The following is a 24,648-nucleotide window of genomic DNA, read 5'->3' on the forward strand; positions in this document are numbered from 1 at the left end:
TTGTATTCATCAGATGTTTTGACATATTTATTTTTTTCATTAACTTGTTTTTAATATTATGAATGATGTTTTATATCTCTGGATTTTATTGCTTGATTTTTCTGACGAGAGATGTTTCTGTTTTTCCATTGTTTCCCTGCATAATACAGCTGGGCTTATTGCAGTTTTCCGTTCAGTTTTTGTCAGCAACATTCTATTTATATTTTATGGTCTCTCTATTCTTTGTTTGCTATGGATCTGTCTGTGTTATGCATGTGTTAGTTATTCTGGTATCACGGGGAGGTCAACCTGCATCTCATGAGCGGCATGCATTGACTGTGTTGTCAGTGAATCTCCTGGAGAATGTCAGTGCTGAAAAGGTATGGGTATGGGAAAGGGAAGGGTTACTGCAGGTTGTGGAAGGGCTGATAGCAAGAACTTTACATAGTGCAACAGTACTGGGGCTGGGGTGGGCACTAACTGAGTGAGTACATGAGCAGCAGCACAATAGCAGAATGTGTATGTGTGCAGGTCTGCCTTTGTGTCTTGAGAGAGAGTGACTGTGTATATGTGTGTCTGCATCTCTAAGATAGAGTGACTGAGTGTTTCTGTCTGAGAAAGTGTGTGTGTGTGTGTATCTGTGTCTGTGTCTGTAAGAGAGTTACTATGTGTGTCTGTGTGTGTATGTGTGAATATAAGAGAAGAAAGTTTCCCCTCCCATCCTGCCTCCCCTGCACAAATCAATGGAAATCTCATGGTGACTGGAAATCAAAAGTTACCAGGTATGGAAAATCCTTATTAGTTTTAATTTTTGAGTGTTATTTGATGTTTGATATTTTGAAATATTATTGATGTTAGGGAAATTTTTATGAGTTTTTAAGTTTAAATCTTTTTTATTGCGTTTCACAATTATATACACATACCAATATTCTGTCCCTAAAGCGATGCATGATTTCTGCACACCACCTCAGGGCATACCAAAGACAGAGAGAAGCCCAATTTTTCCTTCAGTAACTTTCTCAAAACTAGCCCCTATTTCTCTCTTCCCCTCCCTACCAACCCACCTCAGTATCCATCACATTGTTCCAAAAAAGCTAGAAATCCATCTAGTCATCCGGACCAAAACTCTAATTTGCATGATGATATCGGATGATATTTTCAAAATCGTCAGAAATCGGGGGCTCCCCCAAAATGATAGGAAAGCCCCACGATATTGATTGTAGGGGGTTCTCATCGTTTTGGGGGAGGGCGGGAAAAACGGCACACAAAAATATCCCTAAACCCACCCTGACCCTTTAACACTAATCCCTTAGCTTCCCCCACCCTCCCGACCCCCCCCAAAAACATTTTACAGGTACCTGGTGGTCCAGTGGGGGTCCCTGGAGTGAACTCCTGCTCCCGGGCCGTCGGCTGCCACTAATCAAAATGGCGCCGATGGCCCTTTGCCCTTACCATATGACAGGGTATCCGTGCCATTGGCCGGACCCTGTCACATGGTAGGAGCATTGGATGGCCGGCACCATCTTGTGCTCTTACCATGTGACAGGGGCTGACCAATGGCACCGATAGCCCCTGTGACATAGTAAGGGCAAAGGCTATCGGCGCCATTTTCAATACTGGCAGCCGACGGTCCGAGTGCAGGAGGTCGCTCCCAGACCCCTGCTGGACTTTTGGCAAGTCTTCCCCAAGACTTGCCAAAAACCCCTGGTGGTCCAGCGGGGGTCCATTGGTCAGCCCATTGGTCAGCCCATTGGTCAGCCCCTGTTACATGGTAGGAGCACAAGATGGTGCCGATGGCCATGTGCCCACCACAGCATTTATGCATGCATGTATCTGGGCACTTTTAAAAATATGGTCGATGTGTACAAGCCCAACTTATTTGCACATCCCCCAACTGATATGTGCACTGGGCTTTTTAAAATTAATCTTCAAGCCTGAATAACACAACTGTTTCCACTTCTTTTGTATGAAATATGCCACTTCTGGGAACATGTGAATCTTAAAATTTATTAAAAGAGAATTTCTGTATATAAAGAAGGTTGATTTTTTTACCAGCCACTCTCTTTCAAGAACCAATTGAACAATTAAAATTGCTGTTGCCACTATCTCAGTTTCTGACCTCTCAAGGAAACTGGTTAGAACAAGCCTGCCAAAAGACATTTGATATTGAAAACCCTCAGCAGCTTCCTTCTTACCCTGGTGGAGGTAATACATTTTTGAGAGATATAGAAATGAGGTAACCAGAACTATTAAAATTTCACAAACATATTTCTTGAATATATTATATCAGGTTCTTGTATCTTATCAAATTTTCCTGAGTAACTTTAGGACAGTGGTAGGGCCATTGGCTTGCAAGGGGGTATCCTCTGCAACCAGGGCCGGCAGAAACACTAGGCAAACTAGGCCTGGGCCTAGGGCACCGACCATTAGGGGGCATGAGCCATGTGGGGCTGCGAGTGGCGGCAAAGAGGAGTGGAGATTGGGTGAGCCATGAGCAATACCCAACCTGCTCATGGCCCAGAAAACCACAAAATTGGCGTGCGTGATCAAGAAAGAATGTAAGAGGCGGGACCAAAACAAGGGGTGGTGGCATGACCGGGGGGGGGGGGGGGGGGGGGAGGGGGTACGGCATGATCAGGGGAGATGGGTGCAAGTCAGAAGGTGCATATGGTGCCTAATCCCCTTGCCCTGTCTGCAGCATCTCCCTCCAAACTACATACTAGTCCTCTGATGAATAATGAATGCCCCCTAGTTCTTGCCGAACACCCTGCATTTCCTGCCAAATGCTCTGCATCTCAGTCCTGAGACCTTCCATCTCCTCCACCAGTCTGGCATTCAGGTCTATTAAGTGCCTATCTGCCAGTGTGGCCTGCACCTCCTCTTCATGAGAGATGAGGTCCTCCTCTGCAGAGCTGGGGTCCAGGCCACATGCAAGCTGCTGGAGATCTGGCGTGCATGAAAGTGTTGCCCTTGCCTGGGTCTCAGCTGCATACTCCTTCACTGCTGCTGCTCAGATGTTAGATGCTCCTCTGCAGATTTCTAATTCTCCTCATTGTCCTCTTCAGCGCTGGAGACCCGAGAGTGATACCTTGATCATCAGGGGCCACTGGGTTCTGGTTCATCTGAATCCTTAGGTGGTTGATTCCCTGTAAAAAGTAAGAGTGTAAATACATTCAATATACATGCAATGTGTCATGTTCTCTTCACAGTAACTGGAGCTGGCTCTCTGCCTACCAGAACAACTACCTGGGCCCATATCTAGCACCTCAAGCTGCACTACAAACTGCATAGAATACATTCCCATGTGCCTAATGGTGGACTGAGTACCCTCAGTAAGACAGAGGTTTCTTCAGACCTATACTGTCAGCATTGTGGCAGCATTTTGCTATGGATCAGAGGCCAAAGGTGCATGACAACTGGTGAGAAGAGAGGGCAGGTTGATGACAGCAGCAACATTTTTCTCTTGGGGTAAATTCACTGGTAGATAGGGGGAGAGGAGCCATAGCAATCTTCATGTGCCCATGGACACTCAGTCCTTTCCTGCCATCTTGGCTGGCCCCAACTTTCACAGTGATCATTAAGCAGCAGTGCATTAATAATGAAGGTCAACCTGGGGCCTATGAGGCAGTAAAGCTCACAGGCCTTACAGTGGTCCTAATCCCTCCTCACCCAGGGTTTCCTGTTACCATTGAAACTCATGTGAGGACAGGACCACTGCATTTACCTTGGCAACACATGTACATTTGTAATGCTATTAATGAAATATACATGTTACTGTATCCAAAAATACCTATTGATTCTTGCCCTACTTATAAGCCACTTTGGGGCTGCTCTAGTTCACACGCTATAGGCCCCGCTAGTAGCCCCCCATGCACATTCTAACATTCCCCCATCCCTACTACCCATTAACTACTTACTCCATGTGGGTATGATGCTTGTTGGTTAAATTCACACTGAAGGCCTTTCCAGGTTTGCTTGTTCTTACAGAGCTTCCTCTGAATCCCCCGATGGGGAACAGCACCCCCCTTATCCTCCACCAGCAGGGGTACTAGGTAGGGAACATCTCTGGTGGTAAAGTTGGGCTGGTTTGCTAGTGGTGGGATTGCAGAATGAACCCACCCCCGAAGAACTGAAAGTTATGTGTTGCAGAAGTGTATACATGTATGATACACGTGCAAATTTACATGCAAACAAGAAACCACATGCAAATGTATGCATAACCTACAGTCACAATGTGAATGGAAAAATTACATGCATTTTATATCACATGATATAAAATTCATGCACATGAGCGTATGAGCCCATATGCACACAATTTTGGGCTTGTGTGCAATTCTTTTAAAGTTTATCCTTTCTAACAGGTGAATTTTCAAACATTGTGTAAAAATTAGCACTTGCGCACATAAAACAGCACATACACGAATGCATGCTGTTTTGAAAACTGCAGCTTACACATGTAAATCAGGATCTGTAAGTAACTTTGTGCATGTAAGAAAGGAATGTGCAGGGTGTTCCAGGACAGGGCCAACATTTACCTAAATGAGTTGCTATTTTTAAACCTGTCAAAGTGAGGCATGTATATCTTTTACTTGCATATATATATACTAGCCGTTAAGCCCGTAACAACGGGCTACATTAACATTGTTTTTTCGGTTCATTTCCTTCCCTCCCACCTCCCCATTCTCCCTCTCACCTCCCCCCTCTAGTCTCCCTCCCTCTCACCTTCCCCCTCATCTCACTCTCTCCCCCCTCCCCCGTCTCCCTCCCTCCCTCCCCCCTCAGTCACTCCCTTGTGTTTTTTTTCCCCGTACTTGCCATTCATGTGCAGAGTCAAATTTCTGCCGTGCATGAGCCGGCCATCCTAGTTCCCTCCCCCCTTCCCCAGCGTCGGAGGGGAAGGATCTCTGTGCCTTGCAGACTCAGCTTTCTGCCGTGCATGTGCTGGCTGTCCCAGCTCCCTCCCCCCTTCCCCACGTGCCTTGCAGACTCAGCTTTCTGCCGTGCATGCGCCGGCCGTCCCAGCTCCCTCCCCCCTTCCCCACGTCGGAAGGACAATCGCTCTGCATTAGGGCCTCAAATCAGCACTTCCATCGGAAGAGAGCCCAGACCATCTGCGCATGCGCAGCCCGTCGGTCCCAGCCGCTCTCTACTGCGCATTTGCGGCACGTCGGTCCGGGCTCCCTTATAGGTATGATACGTATGCTCTATATTTGGTATAAGTGATCATAAACATTGTTAAAGTGAAAAAATTACTGGGTAGAGGGTCTGGAAGCAATAGGGAGACTTCAGCTGAAGAGCAAGAAGGATCTTCATGAGCTGCAGATGGACAGAGCAACTGGTAGACTAATTGGAAAAACTAGTAATTTCATTGCCACATTCATGTTATAAACTACCTTAACTTATGCATGTAAAAGCATCTTACGGGGAAATAAAAGTGTCAAATTAACATGATTTAAAATCTACATGCATATTCCTTTTAAAATTGGAAGTACAAATATGCAGGTATATGATTTGCTAACACTTAACCAGCTAATTTCCAATGTATTCGGCTAAGCAGCAGCAGGCCTACATAGCCAGATAAGTCTGAAAAGTGCTATTTGTCCAAGTAAGTAGCTCTTTTTGGACTTATCTGGCGATGTGCTGCTATTTAGCCAGATAAATCAGCATTTATTCAAATAAGTCCGAACTTGCACGACTTGTAGTTTTTACGTACATGAGCATTTGTGCGTGCACATGCTTTCGTATTTTATAACCTGTACATATCCTTTCTATGCAGGTTATAAAATACTGTAGCAACTTTGCACAGACTCATACAGATGTATATGGGCATGCAGGAGCAGTTTTTAAAGTTATTCTCTATGTATGTACTTTTACATGAATACGGGACATGTGTTTCAGGGGATGGAGTCTGAGCCGACCTACAGGCATACCTTTTCATTTTAAAATGTATGCACTTAAATTCTCTTGGCAGACTATGTGCACCAAATAACAGGTGTTATTGTGTGCATGTAGTTTTGCCAGGATAATTTTCAAAGCGGACATTTGCACATAAGTCTGCTTTGAAAATTGGTGGAATTTATGTGCATATTTGCTAGCTAACATATACACAATATTACAAAATTAACCCTTGATGAGGTTTAGAAATATTCATTCTAAGATTAGGTACTGCTCACCTGCCTAACATTTATGACACTTTCTTTAATATATTTATATCCTCAGTGTGTAAGCTCTGCCATCTTTGAAATGTTTTCATTTTTTTAAATTAATGTTATGTTTTTTTTGTACAGCTGTTACAAGGATCCCCTGAAATTATAGAGACCAAGTTTTTTACAGAAGATTTTCATTTCTTACTTCATTCCTTAAGAGGAACTACGCTAGTCCCTGATGAAAGAACAGGTAGGAACAACAAGCAAAGTGCTATACTCAAAGTACATTTTTCCAGTCGAGAATGTTTCACTATAGAGACTAATAATAAAAAAATTTCAACATCTAAATTTAGGGGTCTAACCCCTAGATTTATCAAAATGCTGTAAATATAGTGGAAATTGTCAGAAAAATCACTATCCTAAAGTTGCTTGTCAGACATATCCAGTTAAATACTGCTGAAAGTACATATAAGTTACATGAGTAACTTTCCCCTTACTGGCCAGCTAAATACCAATCTTTGGGGGTCATTTTTCAAAATGCGGTAAGGCGTTTTTGCATGCGAAAACGTGTTTACCGCATGTGATCGCACCATATCGTATGGTGCGATGCAGGCGAGAGAGAGAGAGAGAGAGAGGAGAGGAGGAGAGAGAGAGAGAGAGAGAGAGAGGAGAGAGAGGAGAGAGAGAGAGACTGGCCATAATAGCATGTCCCATACACAGGTATTTGTATCCCTAGGATAGGCCCACCTAGTAACTCGAGGTGGGGATTAGGTAAGAGTGTAGGGGGTTAGGGGCCGCTTTCACATTCTACATGAGACGTACGAACAGAACAGTGGTCTCTTGTGAAGATTTGCTGGCCTTCGGAGTGAGGAAACTCACTCAAAGATGAGATTTGGGCAAGGGTCTCTTAACCTAGCTTGATGGACTCTCTACCTGGGTAATAGGTAATTATCGCAAAATGTGATAAATACTACATTAGCGTAAAACACGCCCCTGCATTTTGATAAATCCAGGCCTTTATCTTTTCAGCTAAACACTCACATAAAATAGGTACCTAAAACATAGAATCCTAAATATAGAGCTGTTACTCATTTGCCTAGATTGAGGATCTAAAGTTATGTGCTTAGTATTCATGTGCATTAATTTGAATCCAAATGGGAAAATATGAGAAATGTTGATTTTCAGTTTGGTTTCTTGCATGGGAACAAAATAATGAAACATCTACAAATACCCCAAATTCTTTTTGGTTCATTCAGTTCAGTGCCATTAAAGTCTATGGGGGAAGCAAAGCCAGGCAGAGCAAATTTGATTGGGAATGGGACAAGGAAGGAATAGAACCAATTATGTTGAAGCAAGTTTTCAATCAGCCTATTCTAGCTGCATGTCGTGACTTCATCATAAGAACATAAGAAATTGCCATGCTGGGTCAGACCAAGGGTCCATCAAGCCCAGCATCCTGTTTCCAACAGAGGCCAAACCAGGCCACAAGAACCTGGCAATTACCCAAACACCAAGAAGATCCAATGCTACTGATGCAATTAATAGCAGTGACTATTCCCTAAGTAAACTTGATTAATAGCAGTTAATGGACTTCTCTTCCAGGAACCTATCCAAATCTTTTTTGAACCCAGCTACACTAACTGTAACTTATATGTACTTTCAGCAGTATTTTTTAGGTGAAAATGAAACTATACAGTCACTATTTTTTTCAGTTGTATTTCAGAGAGAGAAGGCAGAGGTTCTGAAGCTCCTTGCTTCACAGTTCAGAGTTAAAGAAAAGCTAATCAAAATGCTTAAATTCAGAAGAAAAAGCAAGGTGTGTTGTTATATCACTGACTCTGTATCCTAGCTGTGGTTTGAAATAGTAGTAGCAGAAGAAACTGTAATCTCTGTGTCAGAGGTTTACACTGAATTATCATCAGGGTAAGACTAGCAATACAGCAGGAGGCATATATCTGTCTCTGCAGGAAAGATACAGACAGAAATTGGCTCTCATAGAGTAGGCAGTAACTGTCAGAGAAGGCAGTTTGCTTCTCTGTATAAAAGAGCCTGTATACTAATTCTTGTGTGTGTAACTCTTGCACTAAGCTTGACTCTTAGTATACATAGTAAACAATATCACCAAGTCACTGTACTCTGTAATAAAGTGACTGACTAATTTGCTATCTCTGTATGTCCACAGTATGGTGTACATTGTAACACTACGAGCACCTACCTTCTAGTTATCTGTTGAAATAAATTTCATCATCTTTTTCTTCCTACTGCACCATTCAGAACAATTGTGTTGTCCCCTCTTATAGCCAATGAAGAAGCAGAACATTAGCTTTTTTTATTTTATGACATCACATCTACTACTACTTAACATTTCTATACTGCTACTCGATGTACGCAGCACTGAACAAGCAAAACACAAGAGACATTCCCTACTCAGTTGAGCTTATAATATAATCAAGACAAACATACAGGTCAACAGATACATAAGATTTAAAGCAGCCTCAAAAAGTGGTTTTTAGATGAGATTTACTGTAAGCAAGTTGAAAGAGGAAGCATAATGTACCATTCAGAAAGTCTATTCCAAGCACATGGTGCAGCACAGAGTTAGGAATTGATGGTGGAGGAGAAGGGTAGGAGTAACTCGTCTGATGAGCGGAATGCATGAGGAGGGAAGTAAAGAGAGTTAAAAGAGAAGAGGTAGAGAGAAGCTGCAGAGTGAATGCACTTGTAGATTAGTAAGAGGAGCTTGAACTGTATGTGGAAATGGATAGGGAGCCAAGGCCTCATTGGGAAGGCAGTGCTGGGAGAATATTTACCCATGCTTACTGGAATTACATTAGCTCCCAGTGAAATATATCAGATTTAAGATCCTGGTGTTGATTTTCAAGGTCTTGAAAATGGATGGGAGATCTGTTGAAATTATATGTCCCCAGTCATGCATTATGCTCATAAGCTTCAACGGTTAAGGCAGCACGATTATAAGGGGCATATTGAAGGGCTTTTTTTGCTGTAGGGCCAAAATTATGGAACTCTTTGCCTTATTGTTTATGTACCATCAATGATATCAGAATTCATAGGAAATAGTTGAAAGCCCATTTGTTTAAGCAATCTTTCAAAGTATAAAATAGGTACAGTCCTGTTTTGATGATGGATTCGGAAATGATGTTTTAAGTTTATTTAGTTATATTTATTTTAAGTGTATGTATTGTTTATGAATGTGGTAATATGTTTTAATTTATTATCCACTTAGCACAAGTTTTTGATATAGGTGGAATATAATCATTTTTAAATAATATATAAATGCAGTGACTTCAGAAGAGGGGCTATATGGGTGTAGGAACTTTGGCAAAAAATAAGTCACGCAGCTGAATTTTGGATAGATTGTAGTGAGAGATGACACGCTGGGAGCCTTGTGTGGAGCAGATTACAATAGTCTAAGTGGGAGAAGATAGAGTGGATAAGGATTCTGAAAGTGTGTTCAGAAAGAAAAGGATAGATTTTGCTAAACTTTTAGAGAAGAAATGGAACGTTTCAGTAGAGTTTTGGATATGTGTAGAGAAGGTGAAAGAGGAGTCAAAGATGACTCCTAGGTTATGGGCCTAGGGAGGAGATGAGCATGTTACCATAGAAATAGAGAAAGGAGGAAGAGGGGAAGTGGGCTTGTGGGATAAATATGAATCTCAGTCTTAGCCTTGTTGAGTTTAAGGTGGAAATGGGACATCTAAGCAGCAATGTCAGACAAGCAAGGCTAAGATCTGGAACTGGATTTCTGATTAAATTTCTGGGGTAGAGAGGTAGATCTGAGAGTCATTGGCATAAAAATGGTATTGAAAGCCGTGGGAGGAAATCAAGTACCAAGGGAATTAATATACAGGGAGAAGACAAGGAGACCCAGAACAGAACCCTGAGGCATACCAATTGATAGCGGGGTAGCAGTAGAGGAGGATCTGCCAGAGGAAACATTTAAAGTGCAATGTGAGAGGTAAGAAGACAACCAAGACAGGACAAAGTCCCTAAATAGAAGTGAGGACAGAATATCAAGGAGTAGGTAGTGATCAACTGTGTCAGGAGCCACAGATAGGTCAAGGATGTTAAGGACTGAGTAAAGGCCTTTGGCTTTATCCAAAACAGGTCATTTAAGACTTTGGCAAGAGCTGTTTCAGTTGAATGTAGAGGGCGAAAATTGGACTGGAGTGGATCAAACATGGCTTGAGGTGCAAGAAAGTCAAGACAACAGTGGTGAACAGCATGTTCAAGTACAAACAGTCTAACTTCAGTTAGTTAGCCAGAGTGACTCACTGCTCTCGTGATTAACAAATGTTGGTACCTAATCAAATTAAATCACACTACCTTAACACCTTTCCAAGGCGAGTGTTGAACACTGCTCCTAGCTTATTTCTAGCTTCTGGCTACTTTTTTTTTAATATACAAACACTCTAACTTCTGCTTATTAGCTGCCTTACAGACTATTAAAAATAAACACACTAACTACTGCTTATTAGCTGCCTTACTGACTGACTATTTAAAAATAGAAACAGTCTAACTTCAGTAGCACATTTAAGATTAATCGGAGAAAATTCTTTTTCACTCAACGCACAATAAAGCTCTGGAATTTGTTGCCAGAGGATGTTGTTAGTGCAATTAGTGTAGCTGGGTTCAAAAAGGGTTTGGATACGTTCTTGGAGGAGAAGTCAATTAACTGCTATTAATCAAGTTTACTTAGGGAATAGCCACTGCTATTAATTGCATCAGTAGTATGGGATCTTCTTAGTGTTTGGGTAATTGCCAGGTTCTTGTGGCCTGGTTTGGCCTCTGTTGGAAACAGGATGCTGGGCTTGATGGACCCTTGGTCTGACCCAGCATGGCAAGTTCTTATGTTCTTATGTTATTCCCTGCCTTACTGACTATTAAAAGCACAAACATACACAAACACACAAAATAATATTCCCAAATAGTTAACTTCGTCCCAATACTAAAAAAAAAAAAAAAAAAAAAATCCCCAAGCAAACACTTACTGATTCCTTTCAGCCACCAGCAAGGTGATCCTCTCCTCTCAGTGCTCCTACTGGATTAATAATAGATAGGCCTTTCATTTAAAATATAATCATTTACAAGGAAATAGAGTGGCTAGAGTTCTTGGGCCATGCTCCTGCCTCTGGGTTATATATACCTCCCTTCCTCATAGCTAGGAGTGGTTCAATAATGACGCAGGGTGAGATGGTCGCTTTAAGTGGCAGCATTTTGAGGCTTCAAAATTGCTCCTGAAACCTTCAAGCCACACCTGCTTCACCCTTCATGCAAGCAAACTTTGGTGGCGTGGAGCAGTGACATGCTGGTGGGCTTTCCACTCTCCACCAGCAAAAGAAAGGTCATGACATCCCACAGAGGTGCAGAATTGTAACGTGCTGGCAGGGTTTCTTCCTGCCAGCAAAAGATAGGTACCAGCATCCTACAGCGGCGTGGCTTTATGATGTGCTGATCTCCCTGCCAGCACAAGATAGGACCTGGCATCCCATGGTGGTGCGGTTTTATGATGTGCTGGCAGGGTTTCTCCATGCCAGTACAAGATAGGACCTGCATCTTGTGGCAGCACAGCTTTGTGACATGCAAAAAAGGTCCCGTGGCGGTACCGGCGCAGACTGCAGTATGGTGTAGAGAGAGCCGTAAAGTTGAGTGGCTGCAGCCCAGAGTCCCAGAGATCGAGGTGGGGTGTGTGTATGAGAGGGTGGTGGGGTGTGGTGGTATGGTGTGTGTATGAGAGGGGGTGGGGGTGGTATGTGTGTGTGTATGAGAGGGGGGGGTGGGAGGTGTGTGTGTATGACAGGGTGGTGGGGGGGGGGTGTGTATGAGAGGGTGGTGAGGGTGGTGGGAGTGTGTGTTTATGAGAGGGTGATGGGGGTGGTGTGGGGGTGTGTATGAGACGGTGGTGGGGATTCTGTGTGTATTTATGAGAGGGTAGTGTGTGTGTGTGTGAGTGAGAGGGTGGTGAAGGTGTGTGTAAAGAGGGTGGTGGGGTGGTGGGGGTGTGTGTATATGAGAGGGTGGTGGGGGTGGTGTGTGTATGAGAGGGTTTTTGTATGTGTGGATATGTGTATGTGTGTACGTGCATGTGTAAGAATACCTGTATATATGAGTGTGAGAGAGGTTAAAGTGTGTGCACCCTCCTCCAATCTACGACAATCTCAGAAGGATTGGAAATCTAAAGTTCCCAGATATGGAGAATGGGAGGGTTTTTTTGTTTTTTTTTTATCCTTGTTAGTTTTAATTATTGGATGTGATGTATCTGCTGTTATGAAATATTTTATTAGTATTTGGTAATATTTTAAACATTCTTATATGTGGATTTAATTGGCTGAATTTATCAGCAGATTTGACATTCTTGGTATTGGTATGTTTAATGTTTTATATTGTTTGATTGTGGTACATTGCTTACAGATCCCTAGATTCATCATTCTGCTATATTTATAGCAGAATGATGAGTCTTGAAAAAAAAGGGGTGGGGGTCGATAGTGGGCAGCTGGCCGCATCACGGCAGTGCAATTTTGCCCGCCATGGTGTGGCCACACCACACACTATCGCCCCATAGCACTATGGGAAAAGGTGTAGTTATTTCCTGTAGAACTGCTGGCAATGTGAAAAACATTATTGCCCGCAGCACCGCCGAGAGATAACTCTGCCCAAACCCCGCCCACATTCCTCCACTTACCCTAATTTAAATAACACCGCATGCGATACAGGCACATCGCAAAATAATGAATGACCCTCAGAGTTTGGCTTCTTGTGATTTCCAGTTCAGTTTTTGTCTGCATGTTTCAATTTATATTTTATGATCTCTTTATTCTGTATTTTGTGAGAGTTTATCTATGTTCTGCTTATGTGACTGAGGCTTTAGGTATTCTGCTAGCATGTAGTTTCTGTGAAGTGATTTACAACAACCTGGCTTTAATATGTTTTGCTAATAGGAGATATATTGGAGTTTAGGGCCTGATGTTCCCGCTGGCTCCCTTACCAGTGATAGCCTTGTGCCCCACCCCCCAATGACATCACCGATTTGGGGGTGTGTGACGCCGGAAGTGCCATGAGTCAGAGCAAGCACTCGCTCTGTCCATGTGCACGAAGGAGCAAAACAAAGGATCTCCTTTGTGTGCTCCGAGTGTTTGTGAGGTAACTGCAACTGTATGTAGTAGTCCGAGAACTATTATTTTTTCCATTCTACCCAGCATTGGTCAAGGAAGGTATGGTGATCTTTCCTTTTGCAAAACTTGTAAAAATCTCCATCATGTTGCACTGGGAGTGGACCCTTGGCCTGGTGCATGATTGGTATGGCCCTCCGGTCGGACCCGTAGAAAACATATAGAAACATAGAAATGACGGCAGAAGAAGATCAAACGGCCCAGCAAGCTTCACACTTTTTTTTCTCTCACATACTTATCTGTTTCTCTTGGCTCTTAGTAACCTTTTGGTTCTATTTCCCTTCCACCCCCACCATTAATGTAGAGAGCAGTGTGGGAACTGCATCTAAGTGAAATATCTAGCTTAATTAGTTAGGGGTAGTAACCGCTGCAATAAGCAAGCTACACCCATGCTTATTTGTTTACCCAGACTATGTAATTCAGTCCTTGTTGGTTGTTGTCTGTATATAGATCCACTTTTCTTAATTCCCCCTGCTGTTGAAGCAGAGAGCTATGCTGGATATGCATAAAGTATTGGTCTTCCTCCCCTGCCGTTGAGGCAGAGAGCTATGCTGGATATGCATGAAGTATCGGTCTTTCTCCCCTGCCATTGAAGCAGAGAGCTATGCTGGATATGCATTAAAAGTGAAGTATCAGGCTTATTTGGTTTGAGAACACCTGCCACCAGGAGGTGAAGCACAGGAGGAGACAGAGGCTAGCTGGAGCTTCGCCAATAGCAACCCGGGTTCCCTCAGGTTTAGCCCTGGACCCCCTGGTCTTAGCTGGGCCTCGCAGGGTCTCCTAGAGAGAGTGCCCACCACAAACAAGGGTGCGCAGTCGGTGTCCAGACAGGCAAGACCAGGTCGCAGGAGGCCAGAAGAGAGAGTTTGAGTGTATGGTGAGGATCAAGGCCAGAGTATCAGTCCAGAATGGTCAGCCAAAGCAGGGTCGGTAACAGAGGTCAATCCGGGCATAGTCAGGTCAAGCCAAAGGTCAAGTTCCAAGTGACAGTCAAGAGTAGTTGGAGTTCCAGGCATAGGTCAGGTCAGGCAGCAATCAAGAGTAGTCGGGGTTTCAAGCAGAGATCAGGGCAGGCAGCAAAGAGTAGTCGGAGTTCCAGGCAGAGGTCAGGTCAGGCAGCGAGCAGGAGTAGTCAGAGAACAGGTAAAGGTCAGTACCGTGAGATCAGTCCGAAAGGTACTACCAGGAATGGAGAGACGAAGGAACAGGAGATGCTGGAACAGGAGACTGGAACAAGAGACACAAGAGCAAGACACTGGAATGCAGGAAGGCAAACTAGAGACACTGGAGTGTACGACCCAATTGCCAAGGCCCCGAGCTAGGAGCCAGGTTGTGATATATATACCTTGCATGAGTGACGTCAGATTCAGGTGCCGCCCAAGGTCTTCCCGCATTTGGGTCTTTAAATTAGACTGAGCTCCGTGCGCGCGCATGCTAGGGAGGCGGGGCTGACGCCGAGGAGGATGCTGAGCCCTGGTGCGAGGAGAGCTGCAATGCCAAAGGCCATGAGGGAGCCATGGACGCTTGTGGAGGACACGGTCGGGGTTGGCAGAGCAAGAGCTTGAGGCCGTGCTGTAGAGAGTCGCACCAGGTAAGCAGGCCCGGCCGCGGAGCCAACACGGCCGGGAAGTGCAACACATCGGCCATCTTGTTTGAAGCAAATTCCAATGACATTGCTGAATTATGTGTCTTCTTCTTCTTCCTTTGTAGAAGTTTCTTTATGTTTAATTAATGTCTAATCCATTAGAAGTAAGTCTCAACTGATACATGATTTTATTCTTAAAGAACAATTAGATTTTTATTGCTTTACTGAATCTTGGGTGATAAATTCTGATTATGTTTTAAATCAAATCTGTCAAAGTATTTCTATGTCTCACAACCTTGTCAAAAGAAAAGAGGTGGGGGGTCTTCTTATCATCTACAAAACTTCCTGGTCTATCAAAATTGAACACCTTAATACTAATTCCTCTCTTGAAATGATGGCAATCTCTCTAAATCAATTTTCAATTTGTTTAGTGATTTCTCCCCCAAAACTCTTGCTAAATGATTTATCACCTTTTTTTGAAACAACTACCGTAATCTCTTGCAGATTTGATTTAAACAACATGATCATTCTCAGTGATTTTAATTTACATATTAACGATGTTCCAATTCTCACACATTGTGCTTTGTTTCTGGATATCTTATCATCACTTGGCTGGGATCAAATTATTCAAACACCAACTCACAAGCTGGGACACACACTTGATCTTGCTTTTATCAATGAACCCTTCAAAATGTCTTCTCTCAAACTTTAAACATTTCTCACATTCCATGGTCTGATCACTTCTTAATAAAATTCTGTGTGCAGGTTTCACGTTTGAATACTCAAACATTCTCACCTCCCTCCAAGCTACCACATCATGGCATCACTGATGACACTTTATTTTCCTCAACCATTACTCCAGTGCTTGCTAACATCTCTTACAATAACATCACTGATGCTATCTCACAATGGGACTCCATCTTAGAATCTGTTCTTAATGATATAGCTCCATTAAAAATTTCTAACACTAAGAAACTTAAGTCTTCCCATGGTTTAATTCCTCCATTAAAATTGCCCTACAAACTTTATGAAAGTCAGAATGCATTTGGTGAAAATTTCCCATTGCAGAACATGCTAATGCTTTTCGATCTTTTTTAAACAACTAGCAAAATTTTATTGCCGATGCCAAAAAATATAATTTTACTATCAGCAAATCTGAAACGTTGGTTATAATCCCAAAGTCCTTTTTGTAATTGCCAAAAGATTAACTAGTTCTGCTTCTTTGAAATCTGCCTAGCCCAATTCACTCTCAGCAGAATCTTACCTCATTCATTTTAATCTCAAAATTGAAAACTCTATCCTTTTCAGCTGTTCCAAATTGGCACTCCAATGTCTCACCTCAAACTTCATCTGTCTGGGATGTTTTTGACACTGCATCTTCTACTGAAGCTGGTGATCTTATATCCAACTCTAATGATACTTTGTGCCCTGCAAGCCTTTACTCCATAACTTTATTCAAGATCACTAGAAACTCATTAATCTCCATTTTTGCTCATCTTATCAATTTATCTTTAACTGAAGGTGTTATTCCTCCCAGTTTAAAAAAAGCTGTTGTTTGCCCATTTCTTAAAAAGACTAATTTAGATCCCAAAGACCCCAGTGACTATAGACCAATTTCTGCATTGCCATTTTTCTCTAAGATTCTTGAATCTGTTGTACTCACTCAACTGACTGACCACCTCAAAAAATATGATTTACTTTCCCCTCATTAATATGGCTTAAGGTGAGCTATGAGTACAGAATTACTCCTATTTTCTCTTACTGATAATTTAAGAAGAGGGATTGATAATGCACAGCAATTTCTACTTATTTCTCTTGACATTTCTTCAGCTTTCAACACTATTGACCATGATATCCTTCTTTTCCACTTACAAGAATGAGGTTTGTCCAGCACCTTTAAAACTGGTTTCTTTCTTACCTCTCTGATCATTCTCAAACAGTTACATTTTAAAACTGAGTATTCTTCTGTTTCTCAAATCAAAACTGGTGTTCCACTGGGATCTGCGCTATCTTCAGTCTTATTTAATATTTGCTTAGCCTCCATCTGTAAATCTTTGTCTAATTTAACTGATTGCTACAAATTATATACTGACAACATACTGTTCATTCTCTGAGTTTGTTCTTCTTGGCAGCCAGGACACTATTGAATATCTTAAGATTTGTTTTTCTATCATCAAAAACTGGCTAAAACACAATAAGCTCTCACTCAATATGTCCAAGACAGAATTTCTTACAATCCAGAGCCCTTACTCATCTTTCACTGAAAATAATATTTCACTGGAAACTTCTAATTTCCCATGAAAAAGCAGATTAAAAATCTGGGATGACACTAGACAGTACAGTTACATTTCATCCCGAAATAAAAAGTGATATCTCAAGGAATTTTTTCAACTTCACTTTCTTTGTGGTCTTAAGAAACTCCTACATCTTCCAGAATTTTGTACATTGTTACAAGCTTCCATATTTTCCATAATAAACTACTGCAACAGGTTATATGCTGGCCTTCCATTTATAATACTTAGATCACTGCAACTATTTTTAAATTCCACACTGCTCGATTAATACCAGGACTGAAGCATTTTGATCATATCACGCCAACTTTGATTGAGGTTTTACACTGGCTCCCTATTAATGAAGAATTATAAAATTGGAATGACACATTTTAAACCACTTAATGACAGACTTGTCCATGGGGCCAATGCCATATTAAAATTTTACCAACCAACTAGAACTTTACGTTCATCTCAGCTTGGCTTGTTAGATGTTACATCTTCCAGAGTTGCACATCTCCATATCACTCGAGAGTGCCACTTTCTCAGTGGCTGGTCCTATTTTTGGAACTCTTTTTTAATAGAACTTCGTCATTGTGACTCGATGAAAGATTTCAGTAAACATATTAAGACTTTTCTCTTTAAAACTGCTTATTTTTAAGGCTGTTTTATATTAGTTATTTATTACTTGTTTTAGTATTATCTTTTATGTCTTATGTTTATTTTTACTTGATTATATTTTAACTGCTCAGTTGGCATCATGTTTTGTTTTTAGCTCTGTTACTAGGTTTTAATTTATTTAATTTATGTCACTGTCATTTTGTACATCACTTAGACCTTCTTTTAGCATTAAATGATCCATAAATTTTAATAAATGTAAATCAGATTTGATATTTTTTTTATTGGTATATTTAATGTTTTATATTTTTTTATTGTGTTTGCATTGCTTACAAAATTTGACTTCTTGTGATTTCCAGTTCAGTTTGTCTGTATGTTTCAATTTATATTTTATGATCTTTTTATTCTGTATTTCATGAGAGTTTATCTGTGTTCTGCTTATGTGACTGAGGCTTTAGATATTCTGCTAGCATGTAGTTTCTGTATAGGGATTTAAAACATCTTGGCTTTAATTTATTTTTCTAATACCAGGTATATTGGTGTTTAGGGCCTGATATATTTGCAGTATGGCTTTTTCATAGGTTGAGTGCTGGCAATTATGATATGGAAGGCTTACTATATTAGAATAGTAGTTCAGTTTATTCCTGGCTTTCTGTGGGCTAAGTCCACACCGAATGCTCTTTACCAAAGGCCTCATACAATATGGGATCCAGTAAACTGTCTTGATTACAATGAGAAAGGTATTTTATTAAGTCTATTAAACTATTATTATTGAAAGTGTGTTTTTTGCAATATATCCCTATATAATATATATGTTGTTGTAAGTGATATTTTTACTTCAGAAGATTATAATTTGAATGTGTATTTTGAATATGCAATCTGACTATTTAGGTTGGGGAAGTTAGTAAATTGTAAATTGAAAATAATGCATAAGTTTTAATTGTGTGGGGAGGGGAGGTAAGGGAGCATGAAGGGCTATAAGTTTTGTCTAGGGCATTTAATACCCTTGTATCAGCCCTAAGAAAGAGTATGTCACACACATAGACTCCCACCATTCACCAACCTCTCACACCACCAGGGGACCGATCCTAGAGAAGGGTGGGAGGCAGGAAATAGGGAATGGAGGAGTTCTATTTCTAGACCCCATTAAACATTTCTCTGGCGCCCCCTAGTGCGGATGCCGAAAACTGGGAACAAAAAAGAACAGGCCCCAAAACTGAGTGGTTAGAGCAGTGGGCTGCAAACAAGGGAAACCAGGTTCAAATCCTATTGCCATTTCTTGTGCCCTTGGGCAAGTCATTTCACTTTCCATTGCCTTCCCTGTGCCCTGGCCCTCAGTGATTTCACTTATATCGAGCCATAGGAGGGGGTGGGGGGGTCACCACTTCATCCTTCGCCTCAGGCAGCAGATTGCCTTGAGCTGCCCCTGCTTATAGCAGAGGTTTCAGTGGAGCCTACTGGTTTAGTAGATCTAGGTTACTATGAAAATGAATGCAGTTTTGCTCACTCTCTATTATAGCTGTTGCTATTCTTCTATCTAAAGAAAGCTTAATTTAAAAATAAAAAAAGAGAAGCTATAATGAGTAAGCCAGAACCAACTCATTGGTAAAGTAAGACTTGGGAAAATCAAACTCTTATCCTTTGAAATAAATCTTTTCCTGCTAAGGTGGAGGCTTAAAGTTGTAAGTAACTGTTATTTCAGTCGCAAATGTCTGAGAAACCTGCCATTAAATGGCTTGAGGCAGCAAATGTGCTTCAACAGACAATAGCTCCGGCTGCTCTGTCTGTCTCCGCTTTGAAAAATGATTGGTCAACCATGAGAAAACAGTGCCAAAAACAAAGCACAGTGCAAAAGATACTATCTCATGTACAAACATTAAATTTTTAACATTTTCCAATAACAAAGAGGGGTCGAAATTTGGGTTTGAAAACCTCCACGGTGTCCATTTTAAAAAAGGTTCAATTCGAGCATGCTGCAACTCAGATTCATTTAAATGAAAAAATTGATCCCCGTGCTTCTGCTACCGGCTTCCAGTGCTCAGTGGGCAGTCAATTTTAACACCAATTATCCTTCCAGTAGTAGCTGTTCTCCTGAGTTTTCCCAATTTCTCCATCAAGCCTTTTGTGCATTACAAAAGCAGAATGTAGCAGAGGAAGCCTCCATAATAAATTCAGGTGCAGTCTGATCCCATGCCCTTTCTTTCATCTAAGTCAGCCAAAGAGTGCAAGGATCAGATCTTATTATGATCATTCTTTCTCTCCATTAGACCTGTCTAATGAGGACTTTGTGAAAAGTTTATATAAAAGTGACTGGAAGAAAGGGAAGTGTTTTCTGAAGGGGAAGATGAGACAGTGATACTTCTGTTCCCTAAGAAAGAAATTACAGGCTAATACCCTCTGTTCTGAAATTGAAAACATGTTAGTGTCGGAATGGGAATCACCAGACTCAGGTTTAAAGTGCATAAAACAATTCTCCAAGTTATACCCACTCCCAAAGGATGTTCAAGATCACTTATTTCAAATTCCAAGAGTAGATGCTTTGGTTTCCACTGTGATCCGAAACGCTACAATTTCAATAGAAGGTGGGGCATCCTAAAAGACACACAGGACAAAAAAAAATATAGAACTTACAGTTTATTAAAGCATGCTTTTTCATCAAATAGCTCTACTATTCAGGGAGCAATCTGTTTAAATTATGTATCTAGAGCTCTCTTACGCTGGATTCAACAGCTTTCAGAGGAAGAAAAGACTGCAAGGCTAGAATTGGCAGCAGCTTATCTAACAGATGTTTTATATGACCTCATAAGACTTTCCTCACGGGCTTTAGCTTTATCAGTAAGGGCTAGATGACATCTATGGCTTAGATATTTGGCAGCAGATTCATGGTCTAAGATTTGCTTCTGTAAATTACCATTCAAGGGACAGCGGTTATTTGGAGAGGAACCATACAGACTGGAAAAGAGTTTGGGGGAATCCAGACCTCAACGTTGGCCAGAAGATAGAAGCAAGGTATCCTATAGGCTTTATAAAGCTCAAAGCCGGTACCGAGACTTCAGAGCAGGGGTTACCCTTTAGAGCTGTAGCTGCCATGCCACCACCACTGATACTTCCTAACAGCCCAGGAGGACAGATGCTGATTTTTTTCTGCTGCTGTTGCCATGCCTCTGCCTCCTCTCCTCTAGTGCCCACGTGTCCTTTTCCTCTTTGCTCTGCACGAGCTGCCTGACTTAAACAAGCACAGCCAGCAGCACAGCACAAGGCAGAAGGCAGGAACAAGGTCCCTGCCTTCTGCCCTGTGTAGTGCTGCTGCTGATAACGGGCATGAGAAATGTTGTCGCCCTGCTTGGAAAAACAAAGCTGCAAAATAAAAAAAATTAAAAAAGAATGCATTTAAGGCAGGGGATTCAGTGAATCCCTTTAAGGCCCTGACCTCATTCCTTCCCTTCTGTCCTCTGTCCCCTTCTCTGTCTTTATCCTCTTCCTTCTGCCTTCCCCCGTGTTCCAGTTCTCATGTCTTCACCCCTTGGTCCCCTGTCCTCTCCCTCCTGACATCATCCAAGGTCCTTTCCCTTCTGCCCAGCTTCTCCCCCATTGCCACCGGCCCTCCCTCCCTCTATGGTCCCATCCAGTGCTGTCCATCTTCCCCCATCTTCCCCTGATATTCACTGCCGCAGCCCTCCTCCTCTTCTCATCCATGAGACTGAGCTTCTGGCTCTTCCAGGCCCCTCCACATGGCAGGATCTGGCTTTCCGTAGCAGCCATGCTCCTTAATCTTCCAGTGGGGTACCACTATGGTGGCAGCGGACCTCCCTCATCTTCGATCCTGAGTGTGGCACTTCTATTGCACTGACTGAGCTCCTGCAAGTTCACTGCAGCACTCCTCCTCACCATGGCACCACTTCATACGCACAGGAGAACCCTCCTCTTGAGTACAACAGCTGGATTTTGGCAGCAGCAGGCTTCTAGGCCTTTCTTCATGGCAGGAAATGGCTTCCCATAGTGCTGTTCGTTATAGTGCATCTCACTATCTTGGCACTCCTCCTCCTCCAGCTGTCCTATGCTGGTTATTCTTTGGAGCTAGCAGACATTCATAGTGTCACCATTTATGACTCCCACAAAGAGTGCAGTTCAAGAAACGATCAAATTACTAAAGCCTCATACCATCTGTCCTGTACCTTGCCAAGAGCAAGGACAGGATTGTTAGTCTATTTACCTCATCATAACAAAGAAAGACGGAACACACTGACCTGTACTAGATCTAAAAGAGATTAACAGAAGTTTAAATGTCCTACATTTTTGATTGGAAACTCTTTGTTCAGTTATATTATTAGTCCAGAAAGATGAGATTTTAACATTCCTGGGTCTCAAAAAGTCACACTTTTATATTCAAATAAAGGAAAATCAACAGAGATTTCTTCACTTCTGCATAACTGGAAAGCATTATCAGTTTAGAGCTATGCCTTTCAGGTTAGCAACTGCTCTAAGATCGTTTGCCAAAGTAATGTTGGCAGTTGCAGCCTTCTTAAGAAAAGAAGGGAATAATGGTTCATTCATATATGGACAATTGTTTAATTAGAGCAAAGTCTCTTCAAGAAAGAATCAAAGTAACATCCAAGGTACTGGAAATTTTAGAGAGATTAGATTGGATAGTCAATTATATGAAAACAATCTAAAACCATCTCAATCAATAGAATTTTTGGAGTATTTTTCAAAACAAAGGAAAGAAAAGTAAATCTTTTCTATCCTTTTGTCTGTTAAATTATCGGCCAAATGAAGAAATTCATCAAGCTGGATGCTCCAAGGGCATGGGACTATTTTCAACTAATGATTTCAATGGCAGCAATCATAGATTTAGTGCCTTGGGCAACAGCGCACATGAGACCCCCCTTCAATGTGCTCTACTATCATGTTGGAGACCCCAGCAACAAAATTACAGTTTTTGTCTTCTCCCATAGTCGATGAAAAAGAGTCTCTTTTGAGGGTCAAACAAAGCAAATCTGGCATAAGGAGAATTACTAAAACTCTCATCATGGATAGCTGTACAGATGCAAGTTTAATGGATTAATGGATTGTCAAAATGAGTGTCTCCAGGTCAGTGAATTCAGAGGCCTTTTGGTTGATCAACAGATTGGAGAGCGATTTGATTGGCATTACCTTCATTTTCTGCCAACTCTGAAAGGAAAGGCTGTACAACTTGCAATGGGAGTGACATATATAAACAAACAATGAGGAATCCAAAGTCAAGGGATTTCAGAAGAGATGACTCTTCTCTTTCCATGGACAGAAAACAATCTACAACAAATTTCAGCTTTGCACATTGCTGGGACAGAAAATGTAAAGGCAGATTTTCTAAGCAGAAATTTCCTAGATCCAAGTGAATGTGAATTGAGCAATGAAGCCATTCAGAAAATAGTAAAGAGATGGGGCACACTTCAGTTAGTCTTAATGGCAACTCACAAGAATGCAAAATTACAATGTTTTTTTTTTTTTACAGCCGATACAAAGAGTTTGGCACCACTGGAATTGATGCATTAGTACAAACTTGGCCAAAGAAAGAATTAGTTTATGTTTCCACACCTTGGTGCTTGATAGGATGCATTCTAAGAAAAGTGGAAAAGGAGAAAGTTCAAGTAGTGTTAGTTGCCCCAGATTGGCCAAGAAGATCCTAGCATGCAGATTTGATGAGACCGAGCATAGATTACCCTCTATAATTTGCAATAGTTCCAGGTCTCCTACACCAAGTTCCAATAATAATGGAAGATCCTTCTCCATTTGATCTTACAGCATAGCTCTTGAGAGGTCAAAATGAGTAAAGAAAAGATATGCTCCACAGTTATATTTACTTTACTAAAGGCAAGAAAACAGTCAATTACCTTAGTATGTATATGTTTATGGCATTGTTTTGAAGCATTTTGTAAAGATTTTCCCATCTCACTGTGAAGAACTCTGATTTCAAATATATTAGTGTATCAGAGTGTAAAATACTGATGATGTATTGTGTGAAGGTGATAGTTTCCTCCTAAGGGAAATCCTAGAAGAGTTGTATTAATGTCATCATTTGGTCAGTGGGTGTTACAAACAACTGTTTGACAGACAAATTGTTGCCGCCCTTATGAGCATGGATTAGGGAAAGGTTATAAAAACTCTGGTTAACACTTGGACTGGGGCTTTTCACAGAGTCACAGAGCAAGAAGGAAGAAATAGCTGTTACCTTCTCTAGAAGTTACAGGATGGAAGAAGCAGGCATGGGTGGCACCATTTTGGAAAATGTTAGGGGGGGGGGGGTAGGAGTGCTAGTAGGCTGTCACTGTTATTTTTGGCCTTTTGAGGGGGTGGGGGGTTGATGGGGACCCTTCTGGCCTATTTTATATTGGAAAGGGGAAGGGCAGGGGGAGTTGTGGGGGGACTATTTTAATATTGGAAAGATGGAACGGGGGATGACTATTTGGGAGAGGTGTTTCGAGCATTAAGGAGCTGGGTGACTGGGAGGAGGTGTCATCGTGTGGATACTTCTCTTTTTCTTTTTTTTTTTTTTGGTGGGGCAGCCTTGATTGGTGGCTATGGGGTAATCATGGGCATCTAATAAGACCCCTGGTGATTTTTAGCTTTCTGATAAGAGGTGCCAAGTTGGGCTGCAGGCCTCTTTAAATCTACCATGGGAGCATCAGGACCCACATTAGGATCTTGGGGCTTCCACAGTAGACTAACAGTTATCCAAAAGGTATACATAGAATAACATGGCTGACAAAATTCTAAGTCAGTTGCATTATTTTATTTACATAGGATTAGGAATGTATGAGCTGCTTTGCATGGAAGGAGGAGTTGGGGGGTCCTGATCTGTGGACCCTGGAACAATTTAGACA

At 41.7% G+C, this 24,648-nt stretch overlaps 1 protein-coding gene across 1 annotated transcript in view; it reads left to right on the plus strand.

Annotated features, from left to right (window-relative positions):
* LOC115084499 (serine/threonine-protein kinase Nek10-like) overlaps nt 1-24,648 on the plus strand; it is a 114,425-nt gene that overhangs the window by 18,074 nt on the left and 71,703 nt on the right. Inside the window, exon 2 of the mRNA XM_029589437.1 lies at nt 6,267-6,375. Within this exon, the coding sequence (XP_029445297.1) occupies nt 6,267-6,375 (109 nt within the window). The remainder of the gene's footprint in view (nt 1-6,266; nt 6,376-24,648) is intronic.

The sequence above is a fragment of the Rhinatrema bivittatum genome, chromosome 2, assembly GCF_901001135.1.
Source record: "Rhinatrema bivittatum chromosome 2, aRhiBiv1.1, whole genome shotgun sequence".
In the NCBI taxonomy this organism is placed as follows: domain Eukaryota; kingdom Metazoa; phylum Chordata; class Amphibia; order Gymnophiona; family Rhinatrematidae; genus Rhinatrema; species Rhinatrema bivittatum.